We start from the raw sequence: 20,096 nt of genomic DNA, 5'->3' as shown, positions 1-20,096 counted from the left end.
CTAGAACTTTCAGCAAAAGATTCACCGGGGGAAAGAGATAAATCTTTTCCCAGATGTCCCAATTCTGAGACATGGCGTCTGTGGCGTAAGCCTGAGGGTCTAGATTGGGAGCCACATATACTCTCAATTTGTGGTTGGACTCCGTGGCGAAGAGGTCCACTTGGAGACCGGGAACCTGAGAGAGAATCCACCGAAATGACTTTAGATCGAGTGACCATTCCGATTCTAGAGGGGAGGTCCGGGACAGGGCGTCTGCCACTACATTCCGGACTCCCGCCAGGTGGACAGCTGAAAGATGCCAACGATTCAAGGCTGCTAGGAGAATATGGCTACTAGAACATGGTTCAGAGGCCCTGACTTTGACCCGCCTCTGTTGAGGCAGCGGACCACCACTTCGCTGTCGAGGACCAGACGAAGGTGTTGTCTCTTGGGAAGAGCGAGACGTTTCAGGGTTAGAAGAACTGCCATGGCCTCCAGCACATTGATGTGAAATTGGCGGAACAAGGGGGACCAAAGACCTTGAACTTTCCTGAGCTGAGAATAGCCGCCCCAACCTGATAAGGATGCGTCCGTGTGAATGATTAACTTCGGAGGCGGAAATCGAAGGGGAACTGACTTTGACAGACTGTTTGCTCTTGTCCAAGGAAGAAGTCTTTCCCGTAGAATGGGAGGAAGGCGGACTTTCCTGTCCCGGAGCTTCCGGTTCGCCCTCGAACGCCAGAAACGATTGATATCTTTCAATTTTGCCTTCAGAAGAAGATCCGTCACTGAGGCAAACTGAAGGGACCCCAGAATCCTCTCTTGGAGTCGTCTGGAACTTACTTTGTCTTTGAGAAAGCGTTTGGTGTTCCTTGCAATCTCTAACCTCTTGGGTTTGGGAAGACACAGAGTATGAGATATAAGATCCCATTGCAGGCCGAGCCATTGGAACTTCGATTTTGGAAGAAGACGGGACTTCTTGAAGTTGATCTGGAAGCCTAGAGATTGAAGATAATGGATGACTTTGTGAGTGGCTTTTAGGCAATTTTGGGAGGTCTGACCAAATGAGCCAGTCGTCCAGATAGGCTACTACTTGAATCCCTTGATTTCTGAGTTCCTGAACAGCGACTTCTGCTAACTTTGTGAAGATCCTTGGGGCGATGTTGAGCCCGAAAGGCATCACCTTGAAGGAGTAACTTTTGTCCCCTAAGCGAAAGCCTAGATACGGACGGAAGTGTCTCGCTATCGGGACGTGATAATAGGCGTCTGTAAGATCGATAGAGGTGGTGACGGCCCCACGGGGAAGTAAGGTCCGCACCTGCGAGACGGTAAGCATTCGAAACTTGTCGCATTGAATGGACAAGTTGAGAAGGGATAGGTCTAGAATCACTCTTCTCTTGTCTGAATCCTTCTTCGGGACACTGAACAGCCGACCTTGAAACTTCAGGTGTTTCGTTTCTTGTATGGCGTTCTTTTGTAAAAGATCCTGGACAAATTCGACCAGGTCCGGAGTGGAATGTTGATGAAATTTGTTCGGAGGAGGAGGTCCTTGAATCCAACTCCACCCCAGTCCCTTGGAGATGATACTGAAAGCCCAGGGACTGAACCTCCATTTGTTGCGGAAGGCATAGAGCCTCCCCCCTACCTGCTGCACCTCAGTATTGGTTTGAGGAGTTGCCTCCACGTCCGCCTCGGAAGTTCTTTCCCCTGCGAAAAGCTCTTCCCCTGCCTTTGTTCTGGTTAGAACCACGGTGGTAGCCTCTACCTCTACCATAACTCTGGGAAGAGCTATGAGCCTCATAAGACTGGTTAAAGGCAGGAGAAGTGGCGGAGGCACCGGAAAGCTGGCTCTTAGGGAGCAGAACGGTGACATAGTCGTCCGAAGGAGCCTGAGAGGTGGAAGGCTGTGCAGGGGCAACAGGAGATGGGGGAAGAGGCAGCCGGAAATTGGACGAACCACTCTGCTGTTGCCTGAACTGGGTGGAGGTATATGGACGGAGCTTCTTCCTACCCCGGGCTTGGTAATTTGCAGGGTCATATTTACGTTTAGGAGTCAAACCCCAACGGGCTTTAAGGCTCTGGTTGACTCTAGTGGCCTCCGCCAAGACTTCCTCTACAAGAACCTCAGGGAAGAGATTTGGACCCCAACAGGAGGACCGGATAAGCTTATTAGGTTCATGCCTAATAGTCGCCTCTGCCAGGACATGTTTGCGACACCTGCGTTTAGCAGTAGCGAAGTCATACAGGTCATAGTATAATGACTGCAACGTAGCCTTGTTGAGAGACTTAAAAATACTCTCAGTATCGTAAGTCAAGGCTATCGACTCCGTGGAAGTGGCCAAGTTCAGAGTACGGCCAACGCGTAAGCGGGAATCATACTCCTGTTTAATGAGGGATTCCGGGAGACGGGGAAGCCGCTCACTAAACATTACTGAAGCACAGTCTGCTGCTAGCTTGCCAGAGGTAAAAGTGGTATGGACGTTGTCCCAACACTCAATGCCTGAAGGAAGAAGGAGGGAGATCGGATCCACCTCTCGGATGGGAGGCAAGGGCTTCTCCTCCAGAGCATATTGGAAGGCAAGCTCTGCTACCTTATTGACACATGGAGTCACGGTGTTTTTGTCCATTAAGAACATTGTGAAGGAGCTCTTATAAGGCGTCAACATGGTGTTGGTGCAGCCGATGTCATTCAGGAATCTGGCCCACACAGATTGGGCTTGCTCTTTAGGAAAGATGACTGTCTCTTTGGGGACCTTGTCTAAACGAACCAAAGCTTCCTCGGTAAGCCTGGCATAACCATGAAATGGAAATGCCAGACCAGGAGGAAAGAATTCAAAGTCCTCTAGGGGACGAGTGCCAAGACCCTCCAAAGTTAACATTCCGTCTGAGAACGGGGAATGAAGAGCCATACGCCAAGGGTTATTCTTGGCAAACGGCGGGAGCTTAGAGGCATCCGGGATGAGAGAGCTTTGGACTCGCTCCGGAGCACCTTGCTCTAATGCCCCAAGTCTCTGACCGATGTTAGAGAACATCGTGTCCATCTTAGACTGCATCTCTGCTACCAACTTAGCCTGCATCTCCGACACGATGCGAAGCATGGCTGATTCGGAAAGGCCCGGGCTAGCAGCCGGAGTGGCGGAATGAACTCCCGGGTCGCGAGACTTAGAGGAGGAGCCAGAAGCCTTAGATGACAGGTTTGTATTCTGCTTAGAACCATGAGAAGCCTTATGAGGCTCATGAGCTTTAGGTAAGGTTCTAGACTTATTCTTGGGGGGAACCGAGTGTGATCGTTGGGACGAATCACGGTCCCCAGAAAAACCATGAAAGGAAGAGCGATCAGATGAAGAAGAAAGAGAGGGGCTGAGGATAGGAATCTCAGCGCCGGAAACACCTGCCTCACTTACCACCCTACCTGTATCTGGATCATCCAATAACATGGGTTCCACGTCAAGGTTCATGGAGGCAACATTGTCTTCTAGATCCCCGGGGGCGTCCGACGGATCCTGCTCTGGATCAATGAACCCCGCTATGGTGGCATCAATGTGGGCAATGATGGGAGCTGCAACATGCCTAGCCACAGCGGCTGAAGACTTGGCGTTGGGGTAAATCAAGGAACAGTAGTCCTCGGAGAGGACGTACGGCCGCTTGGACTTCACGTTCCGGGCAAAACCACCAACCCACACTTTCAGTGTGGCCCGAGCCGCAGACTTTTGCTCCGGGGATGCCTGAAATAATAGTGGGAATTAAAAAGGGAAGACTCCCAGTGGTCCTTCAAGACCATAGATATCTTACTAAATAGTGTATGTATGCCAAAAAAGGTAAGATAAATAAGAAGGCAACATAGCCAACGGGACTCACCGAGTCAGATCCAAGGGTGGTAACGAGGTCAAAACAGACCACACAGTTATCCGGGTGCCATACCACGACATCCTCCAGCTGCACTCCGCAGAGGGCGTGAGACCGACAGACGGTATGGCCGCAGGGCTGATGTAGAACAGCTGCACAGGCCGTCGTCTGACAATGCACCATCTATAAAAAGAATAGTATATGAGAAACTGTAATTCTCTTAAGTAGGGGCGGGTCCGGAGGACCCGGGCCTAACATAAGCCTAACACAAGATTAGAGCTTAACTGTAATATTCTTAAGTAGGGGCGGGTCCGGAGGACCCGGGCCTAAACATAAGTCTAGCTTAAGACTAAAGTATAGCCATCCATTCCGGTCGAGCCGGGAGCATAAAAAAGGATGCAACAACAAGAAATTAAGACACATGGTGTCTGATTTCCCGGGGCGAGGCTAAGCCCCGGGCCGGGAAATAAAAGTATCCAAAACCAATTCGTATAGGAACTCCGGGATAGTGATCTGTCATATAATCATTATATATAATCATAGGAACTGTTATAAATTAATAGGGGGACGGAACTGTAGATAAGAACCGCCAACCGAACCCAGAGGGTTTCATATAACATAAACCAGTGTGATAAGTGAATATAAAATAGGGTGCACCGGGATCCAACTCTGTTGACCGGTGGCCAACCAGACTAGACAGAGACGAACCCGCCGGGACACCCGGAGGACAAAGTCCATAAACACTGAACTACCCCCTCTAAAAGGAGGGAAGGCAACGGTCCCCTAGGGGAGGGGGGGAGAGAAGCCTAGCCGCCCACCTAGCGAGAGGGGGAGCATGGGGGAGGATCACGTGATACGGAGCAGCAGGGCTACCAACTGACGATCCCCAACCAGACAGATCAAACGGAGTAATAGCACAATATTCATTATAATAGTGATAGCGTTGATAATATAAAATAAACACATAAAAATTTTTGGGCAAGGCATGCAACATAATAATAATAAATCACAAAAGACACACCTGATGGCTTAAAAAATAACATTGCCGCCTAGCAACGAAGGTCGGCAGCCATAACGATACGTAAATGATATCGGCCCAAAAAGTGAACCACGAGGGTTCTAAACGCTAAATAATGAATATCCACAATAACAAATAAAATTTAATAACACATATAGTAACACCGCGAGTGAAACTAAAAGCTCTCAAAACAGGAGTACTGTACCAACTGTAAGTGGAATCAAGCAAGATCGATATGAACGAAGAGAATAAACTCCTATAATTCAAATATTAAACGATCTAGGTTGCTCAAAACACAGCAAAACCAAGCTTGGTACTTAACTTAGACGGTGTCTCCAGGGAAACCGACGAAGAAGCCATAATCCAATGAAAATAAGTGGAAAAACGAGAGCACAACAAAAAAGCGGGTTACAACACAAGACGTGCTAAAAGGAGTTGGGTTCTGAGCGGATGCAGTGTTAGTAGTACCGAGTGAGGTTGAACGGCTCTCCTCTATTGGGGTTTCTGTCGTGGATGAATCTAAATAGTGCGGGACCTCTGGATTATGCGCCCAATTTTATACCGACACCAATAGGTGAGCGAGCTAGTTAACCTAGCACTCCTTTACATTTTTTCTCTGGTATATTTAGCAGTAAATTACCTAGGAATAAGTGCTAAATGGAGCTTATTCACTGGGCGGCACAGGTTCGAGCCCAGAAATGCCCCTTTTTTAAAAACTGCAACCTTACTCAAACTAACCACCTAATCTTGCAGAATAGATATTACTATCTAGCTAGACTGAGGGCACTGTACCACAAGTCAGAGTCCTCAGACAACCAAAAAAACCCAAACTCAGACACAGGCATACAAAAGTTAAGTAGCTACGTATGGGCCCAAGGTATAACACCTTTCATCATCAACTCTTACCTCTCTGAGGTAATGAGAGGCGAACACAGAGTTGCTTCTCCAGAACGTTGCGTCCATAATCTGTCTGGCATATTCTTACGATATGCCAGTGAAGTAGCAATGGCTCTCACCTCATGAGCCTTTACTTTTAAAAGATCGAAGTTCTCCTCCTCACACAAGAAAGAGGTGAGCTTCTCTTATTGTTTCCCTCAAGAAGAATGATAATGCATTCTTTGAGAGGGGCTTTAGCGGATCTTTCACTGAGCACCATAAAGAATTGAATGCACCTCTAACATTCTTAGTATGAGATAAATAAGCCCTGAGGGCTCTAACTGGGCAGAAGAGCCTCTCCTGCTCTTGACCCACTACATTAGTAAGGTTAGGAACCTCATACGTCCTCAGCCAGGGTTTAGATGGATTCTCGTACATACTGCTCCATCCTGGTTAAAGCCCACCTGCTTCTCAATAGCATGAACCTCGCTGACCCTTTTTGCTGTGGCCAGAGCCATCAGGAAGAGGGTTTTCTTAGTAGCATCTCTAAGGGATGCTTCTGAGATGAGTTCAAACTTCTTGCTGCATAGGAACCTAAGAACCACATCCAAATTCCAAGCTGGGGGTCTTAACTGAGCCTGCTTAGTTGTCTCAAAAGACTTCAAGAGATCTTGCAAGTCTTTATCCTGAGTTAAGTCTATGCCTCTGTGCCTACAGACTGCAGAAAGCATACTCCTGTACCCTTTAATAGTGGATACGGCCAGTTTAGAGTCTTGTCTGAGGGACAACAAAAAATCAGCTATTTGGCTCACAAAGGTAGTGGTTGAGGAAACTTTGTGCTGCTTACACCATGCTCTAAAGATTTCCCACTTCGATTGGTAGACTTTCTGCGAAGAGACCCTCCTCGCTCTGGCGATAGCTCTTGCAGCTTGCGCAGAAAAGCCTCTCGCTCTGACAAGCTTCTCAATAGTCTGAAGGCAGTCAGTCGTAGAGCGAGGGGGTTTTGATGATACCTGTCGAAGTGGGGCTGTTTGAGAAGCTTTGGATTTGGAGGAAGGCTTCTTGGAAAGTCCACTAACATGTCCAACACCTCTGTGAACCATTCTCTTGCTGGCCATAATGGAGCTACCAGGATCATTCTTCCTGATTCAAGGAGAGCAAATTTCCTGACTATCAGATTGATGATTTTGAACGGGGGGAACGCATAGGTGTCTATCCCTGTCCAGTCTATCAAGAAGGCGTCTACTGCTATTGCCACCTCGTCCGGGACTAGGGAGCAGTACATAGTTGGGGATCATTTTGTTTTGGTTGGAGGCGAAGAGGTCTATTAAAGGCCTCCCCCATAACTTCCACAGACTTTGACAGACCTGATGGTTGAGGGTCCATTCCGTGAGAAGAACTTGCCCTTTCCTGCAGAGCATGTCTGCCCTTACATTCTTGTCCCGGCACGAATCTTGTTAGAAGTTCAACGTTGTTCTCCTTCGACCACAGAAGGAGCTCTTTTGCTGTTTCGAACAGTGACAGAGAGCGAGTTCCCACTTGCTTTCTGATGTAAGCCAAACCTGTGGTGTTGTCCGAATTGACCTCCACTATCCTCCCCAACACGGAGTCTTTGAAGGCCTTCAGTCCTAACAGAATGGCCATCAACTCCTTCCTGTTGATGTGCCACCTTTCCCCAAGAGCCTGAGACCACCTTGCTTCCCAGTGTTGCTCCGAAGCGTCTGAGAACAACACTAGGTCTGGGTTCTTCCTGAACAGGAAGATAACTTCTCCTAAAATAACTGGATCCAGCCACCAAATCAGATGACTCTTGATTTCTGCTGGAATGAGGATGGAAAAGGAGTCCTCCTGAATCTTTCTGTCCCACACCCTTGATAGAAGTGTTGAAGAGGTCTGAGGTGCAGTCTTCCCAGAGAGACAAACTGTTCGAGCGAGGAGAGGGTTCCCAGCAAACTCATCCAATCCCTCGCTGAGCACTTCTGTCTTTCCAGGAATTCCTGAACGTTACCGAGGCACCTGGTCTGCCTTTCCTGGGAGGGAGAAGCCCGAAAACGAACTGAGTCCAGAACTATCCCCAAATAAAGAATTGCCAGACTCGGTTCGGTCTGGGACTTCTTGTTGATGACGAGACCCAGTTCCTGAGCCATCATAAAAGTCTTGCGTAGGTCCTTCAGACATTTCTCCTTCGACCAGGAACTAATCAACCAGTCGTCCAGATACAATATAGATATACTCCTATCCCCTCTTGATGAAGCCATCCTGCCACGCTTGCCATTACCCTGGTGAAGACTTGAGGAGCAGTGCTGAGGCCGAAGCATTAAGAGCCTTGAACTGGAAACACTTGCCCTGGATCATGAATCTTAGGAACTTTTGTGAAGTCGGATGGATGGGAATGTGAAAGTAAGCGTCCTGTAAATCCAGAGACACCATCCAGTCCCCTGGACGTACCGCTGCCAGCACCGTCTGAGTCGTCCCCATGGTAAATTTTGTCTTTAACACAAAGACGTTCAGAGCGCTGACATCTAGAACTGGTCTCCATCCACCCGAGCTCTTGGGTACCAGAAACAGGCGATTGTAGAAACCTGGGGAAGATAGTTCCAGAACTGGCTCTATCGCTCCCTTCTCCAGCATCTGGTTCACCAGATCCAGTAGAGCCTCTTGTTTCACGGCGTCCGAGTACTGCGCCACTAAGGAAAGAGGTGTACTGTATTTGAAAGCGGAGGCTTCTTCAAGAGGGGAATCTTGTATCCCTCCTTGATGACCGAGAGGGACCAGGCGTCCGCCCCTCTTTTCTTCCAGGCCTGCCAAAAAAGTGACAGCCTTGCTCTTACCACTGTCTGGAGGACTTGAGCTTCATCTCCTGGAGCAGGACCTGAACGAACTTCTATTCGTTCTACCGCCCATCTCCTGCCTTCTTCCCCTGAAGTCTGTTCTCGTAGGAGCTCTACCTCGAAAGGGCTGCTGAAGCTTCCTCTCCTCTCTCTTCAGTGACGAAGGAATCACTGGTAAAGGCTTCCTTGCCGAGCGTGGCAGGAGGTTGTGTGTGACCTTTTGCGCTAGCGAAAGAGTAATGTCCCTGACAAGGGACTCGGGAAAAATGTGCTCCGAGAGAGGGGCGTAAAGGAGCTCAGCCTTCTGCGCGACCCTAAATGCTCTGGAAGTGAAGGAACATGAAAGGGCCCGCTTCTTTAAAACTCCTGCAGAAAATAGGGAAGCCAACTCATTTGACCCATCCCTAAGAGCCTTGTCCATGCAGGCCATAATGCTAGTAAGGTCTTCTGTTTCTTCCAACCGTTCTGTTTTCCTGGCCAGCGTACCCAGAGATCAGTCCAAAAAAACTGAAGACTTCGAAGGCTCGGAAAATTCCCTTGACGAGGTGGTCAAGCTCAGACATAGACCACATTACCTTCGGCGAGTTAAGGGCATGTCTTCTAGAAGAGTAAAAAATGCCAGAGAAGTCCCCCTGGGAGGAGGCAGGCACTCCCAGGCCCAGAGCTTCTCCAATCTCGTACGACATGCCCGCCTTAGACGCAAGTCGAGCTGGTGGAAACGAAAAGGTGGTTTACCGCTTGCCTACGCTCCTTCAGCCAGTCATCAACTCTAGCGAGAGCCTTCCTAGCCGAGATGGACAGCTTCATTTTGATGAAAGCCGACTGCCTTTTGGCCTTCTTCCTGCTGAACTGCGACTGAGGAGAACGAGGAGCAGCAGGTTGAAACTCCTCCCCATAAAGCTCAAGGAGGGAGCGAGAGAGAACCTTATAATCTGCAGCCGCGTTAGCAGGCTTATCTTCATCCTCTGAGATATCCTCTAGATCTTGCCCTACTTCCAACTCAGTCTCTCTTGGGCTGAAGGAACTAAGTCGGAGGTTCCTTTAACAAGCCGATCAGTTTCCAATTGCTCATCTGCGTCCGAAAAAAGCAAATCATCGGATGCGTCCTGTTGGCGAGGGCTGAATGCGTCCTGACACCGAGGGATGCGTGTGTCCTGCCTTCGCGCGCCGGAGGCATCCTGGCGTCGCGCGCTAGAAGCATCCTTGAGGCGGGAGGAGGATGCGTCCTGGCGCCGAGAGCTGGAAGCGTCCTTGCGCCGAAAGCTGCATGCGTCCTGGCGTCGCGAAGCGGAAGCGTCCTGGAGAGGCAGGCTGGAGGCGTCCTGGCGTCGCGAGCGAGAGACGGAAGCGTCCTGGCGGCGTGTCGAGGAAGAAGCAGCGCGGTACCGCACGCTTGACGAATCGCGCCGTGGTTCCCTGGGAGAGGAGTGACACTGTTTGTCCTGCAAGGGAGAGATACTCCGTTCCCTCTTAGAGGCCGATTTCTTAATCGGTAAAGTGTCGTCCTTACGCCTGCCCGACTAGGAGGAAGGGCAGCTAAAAGCTTGCACCAGAGAAGACAGCTGTTTCTGCATAACTTTCATAAAAGACTTTGCGACTGCTGCTGGATCCTGCGTTTCCGAAGGCGATGGCTGCCGAGTAGCGCTGGTCGTAGGAGAAGGGTCTCTCGTCACTTAAAAGAAGAGGAGAATCCTTCCTTCCATCTCTAGGCTTTGACCTCTTCGATGGAACGGCGTCCCAGTCATCCTCGGAAGGAAAAGGTTCCGGGCTACTGGATAAGGGAGAGCGAGAACGGGTCTGGTCAGCTTGTTTCCACCTCCTCTTGGTCGGTCTCGAAGCTTAATACTGCCATTTGCATCTAGGCGAGGGGCTCGGGGAAGACACCATCACTTCCGACTCGCCTTTTCCGTGGCGGTCATGAGCAGCCTGGGAAAACGCAACAGGACTGCCTGAGGCGATGGCTGACCGAGGATGCGTATCTCTCACTCCCTTGCGGCCGTGGACGTACCTTCTCCCTTGGTCCTGGGAGCTTGGTAGAGGTCTAGACCTAGGGACGTGACAGGTTCGATCAGTCGCCACCTCCACTGCACTTTCACAAGCACTTACCACACACTCACTCTTACCTTTAAAGGCTGAAAGCTGGTCTTGAAGAGCCTTCAACTCCGCTGCCATCCTGGCATACCGAGGGTCATCAGTAGATACTGTTCCTGTAGAAGGGGCAGGAGCTACTACCTCAGGAGAAGGTTCAACTTCTACAGAGGAATTAATTACGGGATTAAATGAAATATCTAAGCTAAGCTCACTAGCAGATTTAGATTTAGATCTCGAAGCCCTCCTGGCTTTATCTAACTCTTAACTTACACACATAGCATTTCATAACCATTCCTTCTCGCTCAAAACCTCTCATTCCTTGCACCTTTTATCAAGCGCACATTCAAAACCCCTGCAACACAAACAAACAGTGTAAGGGTCTACCGAAACTTTCGGTAACCTCACCTTGCATTCCTTATTTACGCAAACACGAAAATGAAGTTTATCAGTCATCGTAAACAAACAAATGGTTAAAGAATAATCACAAATGCGATTGCCAAAACCCCAAGTCAGTGTACTTCACCAAAAAATAAGTCCGGTACAGCGACACAGGGAAAGCGAACGAAAAACTCCAATGGCTGACCAACGATGTTGTCAGTCCAACCGGCAGAGATGATCTGAGGAACAGAAAATGGGAATGATTCCAAGTACCACCCTGTAAGGGTTGTTAACCACCTAACCGCTCAACCACCACACGGCGGTTGCCGCGAGTTTTGAAAAATTCTGCCGGACGTCAGAGACTATAGCTATATATATATATAACTGCCAGGTAAGTTCTATTCATAAAAAGGAGATGTCTGTGAACAGGAGTGATCCCTGTATGCAGGAAAAAGGCTGTGACACTGCGTCTCCACAGCTGACATAAAGGTGCCGCAAAGGTGCCCTTCTATGCTAGGACAAACTCACATGGTAGATCCTCAAATACAAGCACTCTGAAAGAGAAAGGTTAAATCTTAAATTTTTAGGTCAGTTTGTATTTATTCGGAATGAGTAAATAAATTTAGAAGAGAATGACAGCACCTTTGTTCTCTACCGAGGTACAGTAAAACGAAAAGTGGCGTAATGTTACCAGTGCGGGTGTAGGCGGGGTGGCCAGTCTATCCGGCTAGTTTCAGCTGTCACCGAAATATATCTCCACTGTAAAGAGCAAAATGGTTTGTATACTACTGCCTGGACAAACTTAGCTTAATCTAAGAGTATATATTCACCATTGCACTGTTCTGAGATTCAACTGTTCACAGTTCAAGCAGTGAAAATACTGCATCCCTGGCCAGTTTAAGTCAGTTCAGGTAAGTGGGGGAGTGGAGACTAAGCCCATCTGATGAGTAAGGACACTGCATCCTATTTAGGGTAGGGAGAATAGATTAAAGGTTTTTATGTTTACTACTGGTGGTGCACAGGTAGATATTTCCTAGCCTCTGTTCATAAATTGGGTTTACTACATAAGAAATCAATATACAGTTAAGATTGTAACTGGTATAATCAAATAACTCTCTTCAACTACAGTATATATTAACACTAATACAGCCCTGATATACGATGAAACGTATTCATAACCAATCGACACTTTTTTAAGAATCACTTTCTTACTTGTAACTTTTATCTCAAACAAACATTTGCCACCCCCCCTAAAAAAAAAATTTATTGTTTCCCAGTTTCTCTGACCATTAGAACTGACCTACCATCGCAATCATCATCTAAATGCCTCGGCAGTGGTTTCTTCATAATTAGGTGAATATTTTTACTTGGCAACCACCTACTTTATTGCAGCACATTCTCAATGGTCATATTCCTATTAACAGGCCATTTTCATTTACACAAAAAAGCAACTGATAAATTTTTGTGTACAGTAGTCATAAACTATATTAACTGCCAAAACTGTGGTAGTACAAATCATCACAATTGGGAGTGCTACAAGAATTATAGTATTTTCATATTTCAAGGCAGAGTAATGGTGTCGTTGCTCCTACTGTTTGACTACAACATAATTTTTTAGCCATGGAATAATCCCTTTCATTAATCACTTTCTCTACGATTGAGGATGTTGGACTGTAGAGGATCACCTTAGGTATACACCTCCAAAAAAATGAGATAACATCTAGCATTCTACGGGAGATGGCAGGGAGGGCATTGTCCCCACAGTAAATAGGAACATGTATCTTAAGTTGGGTTAGGTAGGGATCCTTAGGTTTTCTTACTCTTTTATTTCACAGGGAAATAGATTTTTTTAGTATGAAAATAAGTATGGAATTACAAATGGCTGCTGTCTTAATATTACGAGAAAATAGGAAATAAGAATTTACTTTGGACGGGAAGCAGTTTGTTTGCAACAAAAGTTACCCATAAAGTGATTCAGGAAGAGGGTGTATGTATGATAGCGGCCACCTGTATGTATTATTATGTCTAACTTAGAATACGGCAGTGAAAGGGGGGTCGCAGGGGGGCGTTAGGCCCCCCATTACATATGTAGGTAAGGACACGGCTTGTAGGTTCGGTTAGGGGGGAAAGTTTAGGTTAATTGATGTCCATTTTTAATAAACGCGTGAGGAATTGGCCACTGATATACAAAGGCACCTCAGGAAGAAGAGCATCGAGAGGAGATTTCTCTTTGTATCATGTACTGTATATGAGGGTCGTTTTAGTGTTAATGTTTACAAATAAAAAAAAAAGTAAATCTGAAAAAGTATCAAGATTAGGAATATGTTTCATCTTATATTAGGGTGGTGTTACTGTTGATTTAGGTATACCAGTAGTGTAACATCACACATTTACATTAGATATCCAGTCACATTTGCAAGTCGCCTACACATTAAAAAAGTTACAAATGCACATAGCTTGTCGCCAGCTTAACCTAAATCTGCTATTGAATTATATAACCAAGTCTGGTGGGCCATGAATGAGGGTTAGATTTAATAAAATATGCTATAATAATATTATATATGATAAATATAAAGGCCTTAATATAATGATTTTCGAAGAACACTACTAATAAGATAGTTTAACATGATTACGTCATTGCTATTCCACATTACGCAAGCTTTCTCCGAGGCTCTACTATGAGTGTTTGTTAAAACCTTACAGATAATTAATATTTCAAAGTTTACACTTCATAAGAATGTATTAAGATATGATTTGGCACTATGCTTAATATATATATGCACTAGAATCTTACGTAAAATATGTAAATAAACTCAAATACACATCAGGATCTCCGGTGTCGATAAACGCGGAACAGTGACATCGTGTTCCGAGTCATAACATTTGTTGCCTTATCAGAATCTCCATTGTCGATTTACAATACTACACGGAATAGTGACATCGTGTGCCCGGTCTGAAGATTTGTAGTAAAACAGACTTCTTACTTATATAACAGCTCTTCAATCGGTAATCGCGACTGCTCTTCAGTTTGAGGGTACATTTCTATTTTTACTTATCTTTCGGTCTGATGCAGTAGTTTTCTTTAGTTTCATTCCATTTAGCAACAACTAGGCAGTCTCTTTTGAAAAGTATTTTGGGTAATCTTCAAAGTTGAAACAAAATATTCACATGACCATACTCCTACCTTATACCGCATATGTCTACCATGATGGTTGATTGAAAAATGCTTTTTATTTATTTATTTATTTATTTATTATTATTATTATTATTATTATTATTATTATTATTATTATGAGCCAAGCTACAGTCCTAGTTGGAAAAGCAGGATGCTATAAGCCCAAGGGCCCCAAAAGGGAAAATAGCTCAGTGAGGAAAGGAAATAAGGATGTAAGGACACCGCTCCCTTCGCCGTCCAGAAAATCAACAAACTGTTTATTTATTTGAATTCTCCTTTCGCCATACCGTGGTTTCCCATGTATATGTATTCCGCTCTATCAGAGCTACATTTTGACATATATATTATTTCATTACATGTTTCTGTTAACTCATAATTCGTATATTTGTAAGTGTAAGAAAACACATATATTTTGGCGGGCAATTCAATCTGATTTGGCGCCAGCGCCATCCTACCTTTCCGTCCGCACCTTGTAATATACTCCCACGCACATTTGAATAAAGTATCAGTTGATCTTGGTGACGCTTGTCTCACTGTCCTTACAACTGGTGACCCCGGAGTTGAAAGTAGCATCAGCGGTTTTGGCTTTGCCATTAACGGACTTATTACGGCCGTGCTACCTTCTCTATACTCCGTTACCTTAGGCGTGGGCCTGCCTTTGGTTCTCCCACACTTCGGTGCATGTAAGGCAGTAGGATGAGCTTAACCGACATATCAACTTCTCACCTCTTCGCCGACTCGTCGTCTGGCCACGATGCAGGAAGCAACACGCCCATCGCACCCAACGGCCTCGCCTCCACGCCCAAAGTCAAACTGCCGCCCTTTTCTCAACACAACACCGCTTCCTGGTTCCTGAGAGCAGACGTACTCTTCCGCGTCCCTAGACTCAGCGACTCCTGCGCCAAGGCTGACATCGTTCTCACCTCCATACCTGAAGAGGTATTCGATAAGATTTCCCCATGGCTCGACGCCCAGGCCGGCCAAGTTTCATACGACGACCTGAGAACGAAACTTATCGGTATCTACTCCCTCTCCGTCTCAGCAGGGGCACAGAAAGTCCTGGACCTCGCCGGCAAGCCCATGGGTGACACCTCTCCTGTCGAGGCGTGGGACGAGTTATCCGGCCTGCTTATGCTCCCCGAAACAGACAGCAACGGCCGACGACGTGAGATTAGCTTATCTCGCGAGATCTTTCTTCGACACCTACCACAGGACGTAAGGGCCCAATTGACAGACGCCGACACGCTCCCGTTGAACGAACTCCTGTCGAAGGCTCAGAAGCTCCACGAGGCCTCCAAAGCATCTCGCCTCGGAGCATCATCGTCAGCACCGCCTTCGTTCTCCTCCCTCAGCAGCTGCTCTTCCATAGACTCCTCGGCAACGGCCCCTGAGGACGACGAGATCAACGTTCTATCAAGAAAGAAACCGCCGCAACCAACACGACCGAACCCTAGGACTAACCCAGCATGGTGCTTCTACCACCAACAGTTCGGCAGCGACGCCAAGAAATGTAGAGCACCATGCAGTTTTCCTAGAAGATGATGCCAGAAGCATCCACCTGCCACCATCACAGCCGCAGTTAACCAAAACAAGAATGGTTTCTATATCCTCGATACCATTTCCAACCGTAGACTCATGGTAGACACCGGCGCAATGCAGTCAACGTTCCCACCTTCCAAGTCCGACCTAGACCGTGGTCCCGACAAAAACGCTCCCTCACTCATCGCCGCCAAAGGATCTCCCATACGGTGCTATGGGATTAGGACCCTCAAGATATCTATCATGGTCCGTTCGTATTCTTGGCCCTTCGCCATCACTGACGTCAATCGCCCCCTCCTCGGTGCGGATTTCCTCGCCCACCACGGACTCCTCGTCGATGTCGCTATCAAACGTCTCATCGATACGGGAACCTGCCAGTCCCACGCCCTAGAATACGGCCCTGCAACAATGTCCGTATCCGCCGTAACGACGCACTCCTACGCCGACCTCCTACGAGAATTTCCCGAGGTTTTCAAGCCTGAGCTCTGACACTCGCCAGGTTCCCCATCCAAGCACGGGATCTACCACCACATCACAACGACAAGATCACCTGATGGGGCCATCCGCGCTCAAGATAAGTGCGATTCCCCTCGGACCAGCAGGAGTAACTATTGTTTGCGACACCAGCACCGGCCGCCCACGTCCCTGGATACCAGCCTCCTGCAGAAGGAAAATATTCAATATCATCCATGGACTTTCACACCCCTCAGGACGCACCACCGCTCGCCTTCTGTCTGAAAAGTTCGTCTGGCCAGGGATAAAAAAGGACGCCCGGGAATGGGCGAAGTCATGCATCAACTGCCAGTCAAGTAAAGTCAGCCATCACACCGAATCGGGGGTAGGCGACTTCCCCCAGCCAAAAAGACGTTTCGGTCACATACACATCGACGTCGTGGGACCATTGCCCCCTTCTGGATCTGCTCGCTACCTGCTTACGATCATCGATCGCTCCACGAGGTAGTTGGAGGCATCGCTGATGACCGAAGCTACGACTCAAGCATGCGCCGAAGCCCTCCTGTCAAGCTGGGTGAGCAGGTTTGGCGTTCCTGACGACATCACGACAGACAGAGGCCCTGCTTTCCTCTCAGAAATATGGCTCGCTTTGGCGAACCTGATGGGGACGACGCTCCACAGCACCACGGCATACAACCCCGCGGCAAACGGCATGGTCGAAAGAACTCACCGCGCCCTCAAGGCGTCCCTGATGGCGAGCTGCACCAACGGGGACTGGAAATCACGACTTCCTTGGGTACTCCTCGGCCTTCGCACCGTCCCTCGCGCAGACGGCGAACCTTCGCCCGCCGAAAAGGTTTACGGGGAGGCGCTCGCAGTTCCTGGCGAATTCTTTCCCTCATCAACCGACGACACGCAGCTGGATCACCTAAGGGACATCGCCAGAAAGATCAGGCCATGTCTCAAAACTTACCAGGACAGAACCAAGCACTTCAAGCCAAAAAACCTGGATGACTGCGGATACGTTTTCGTCCGTGTCGACGCTCATCGACAACCACTAACTAGACCTTATCGAGGCCCCTACCGGGTAATTAAGAAGATAACGAAAGCCTTCCTTCTCGACGTCCATGGCCAAGAGGACTGGGTCTCAATAGACCGCATGAAACCAGCGTTTCTCGAAGGAAGCGACACCGCCTCCGCCGGACCTGGCAGATCCAGAGTGCCACCTCAAAATAAGGCGCCCATCGAAAGAAAAATCATCAAACGACGACAAGAGGAAGAGATCCTTACGCCGACCGCCGGCGCGCCCCTCCTTTCAAAAACAAGAGGAACCCTCCGGCGCCCGAAAAGATACGAAGATTGATCATCAGCCCTCTACGCCGCCCAATGTCTTGGGGGGGGGGGAGTACTTGTAAGGACACCACTCCCTTCATCGTCCAGAAAATCAACAAACTGTTTATTTATTTGAATTCTCCTTTCGCCACACCGTGGTTTCCCATGTATATGTATTCCGCTCTATCAGAGCTACATTTTGACATATGTATTATTTCATTACATGTTTCTGTTAACTCATAATTCGTATATTTGTAAGTGTAAGAAAACACATATTTTGGCGGGCAATTCAATCTGATTTGGCGCCAGCGCCATCCTACCTTTCCGTCCGCACCTTGTAATATACTCCCACGTACATTTGAATAAAGTATCAGTTGATCTTGGTGACGCTTGTCTCACTGTCCTTACAAGAAAATACACGACAAGAGTAGTTTTAAGAACAATAGACAACATTGAAATAAATCTTCCATATATTAACTATAAACACTTTAAAATAACAATATGAAGAGAAAAAGATAGACTAGTGTGCCTTAGTATACCCTTAAACAAGAGAACTCTACCCCAAGACGATGGAAGGCCATGGTACAGAGGCTATGGCACTACCCAAGATTAGAGAACAGAGGTTTAATTTTAGAATGTCCTTCTCCTAGAAGAGCTGCTTACCATAGCTAAAGAGTCTCTTCTGTCCTTACCAAGAGGAAAGTAGCCACTGAGCAACTACGGTGCGGTAGTTAACCCTTTGTACAGAGAAGAATTGCTTGGTAATCTCAATGTTGTTAGGTGTATGAGGATAGAGGAGACTGTAGAAAGAATAGGCCAGACTGTGCGTTGTATGTGTGGGAAAAAGAAAAATGAGCCGTAACCAGAGAGAGGGATCCAATGTAATACTATCTGGCCAGTCAAAGGACCCAATAACACTCTAGCAATAGTATCTCAATGGGTAGTTGGGGCCCTGGCCAACCTACTACCTACTTTGTATATATATATATATATATATATATATATATATATATATATATATATATATATATATATGTATATATAGATGTATATGTGGGAAATAATTCCGGGAAAGGCCTCCCCGTTTCTGATTTCCGGACTCGAGCCTGAAGGATAGAGCGCCAACACTCTCACACTTGACAAACTAGAGAACCACAACAAAGACGGTTTGCTTTCATTGCACACATTTAAGTCTAAAGATTACTCTATACCGGGACAGTCTCCACCGATATCACCTTGATGTTCAGACGCTACTCCAGGGCGCAGAATAGTAAATCCCAATCAAGTGTGGTTGGACTGAATTAGTTACGTTAACGACAGTTTCACAAAGCGTTAGGGGGAGCAGTACTGTAAAAGTCCAAACGTCCTAAGGACCACCGGGAGGTAATACCGTAGAACATTACAATAAAGGATTGACACCGATAGCTTTACAATGACGTAAATATAAACTTCCCCTTAAGTCATATCTCACCTCATGAGATAACTCATATAGTCATTTCAAAATGTAAAGGTTAAGCTAAAAACAGCTAATAATTTTAACCTAAAATGGCGTTTATTTCCATAAAGTACCACAGGAAATTTCACCTAACTGACACAGGAAAAACCAGCAAAACTACCTAATTGAAATTTGAATAAAGACTGCATGGCATATGAAAAATGAAAAATGCCAAGAAAATGGTCAAATCAATTAAATCGTAAATCAATAATCAAATGACTAATCAACCAATGAAAGTAAAAATGGTGACTGAAATAATACCAAAAGTTCTACTCACTACGTTGAACACATTCCTCTCGAGCAAAAAATTTCAAACTTGATAGAGGGGAACGGGAACACAACTTATAGTAACGGACACGCCACGAATGATTAAACCAGACAGTTTGAACATGACTTCCCAGCTAAATGTGCACATCGTCAAATAAAGGCTAGAAAAAAAAGGGGGGGGGGGACAGTTCCTTGGCCAAGGTTGAGCACCGTTAATTAGTACTCACGCTCTTGAGGGTTGATTGTAGACTTTGTAGAGAAAGCATCTTGTGAACTGTTAAGAACACGGTACATCTTCAGTTCTGCACTGTCGTGTTTTGTCTTTGTCAGCCTATCTTCTAAATAATGGCTCAAAGCAAGGCATACTGTTGGTTAGTAACTGGTTGACCAACAGGTAGTTGAAGCGACGCCTAAGTTGAAGCGGCGTCCAAGTTGAAGGGGTTATGCCTACGTCCGCCTCCCACGCTTCCTGTTTTTTAAGTGGCCCGCTCGAACTCTCCTGCCTGCCGCCGCTGAGTTGGTTCAAGCCGGCCGAGTTGTTCTTCTTCAAATTTCCATAAGTACGTGGTTCACTGAAGGGTGCTTTTTATAAATACAAGGATCATTCTTGAAACTCCAGGGGAAAGTGATTATAAAGAAATCCTACTGTCTGGCCTATAAAAATGAATATACATACAAAAAAATTAAGTGGCGTTTAGTGATGTTCAATAACACAGGAAAAAATCCTAGCTTAACAGACTTATAAATAGGTACCGAGAGGTAAATAGCAATAAGCTAAGATCAATGAGTTACGTAAATTAAAGAGTTACTTAAATA

The 20,096-nt window shown here is 46.8% G+C and overlaps 1 protein-coding gene across 4 annotated transcripts in view; it reads right to left on the bottom strand.

Annotated features, from left to right (window-relative positions):
- The window catches only part of LOC137647045 (mpv17-like protein 2), a 79,948-nt gene extending 60,198 nt beyond the window's left edge, over positions 1-19,750 (bottom strand). The window contains exons 1-2 of one of the 4 annotated variants that reach the window (XM_068380188.1): positions 13,814-13,886; positions 11,850-11,982 (exon numbers count right to left, since the gene is read on the bottom strand). Coding sequence is in view for 1 of the 4 variants with exons in the window: in XM_068380185.1 (XP_068236286.1) it covers positions 19,508-19,574 (67 nt within the window). In the remaining 3 variants the exon portion in view is untranslated. Of the gene's footprint in view, positions 1-11,710; positions 11,779-11,849; positions 11,983-13,813; positions 13,934-19,507 lie in introns of those variants that run through there. The other 3 variants (XM_068380187.1, XM_068380185.1, XM_068380186.1) reach the window with 3 other exon arrangements.
- Positions 19,751-20,096: the final 346 nt, after the last annotated feature.

This window comes from Palaemon carinicauda, chromosome 9, assembly GCF_036898095.1.
Source record: "Palaemon carinicauda isolate YSFRI2023 chromosome 9, ASM3689809v2, whole genome shotgun sequence".
Classification (NCBI taxonomy): domain Eukaryota; kingdom Metazoa; phylum Arthropoda; class Malacostraca; order Decapoda; family Palaemonidae; genus Palaemon; species Palaemon carinicauda.
The sequence above is the reverse complement of the archived record's forward strand: the minus strand, read 5'-3'. Positions and strand labels throughout refer to the sequence as shown.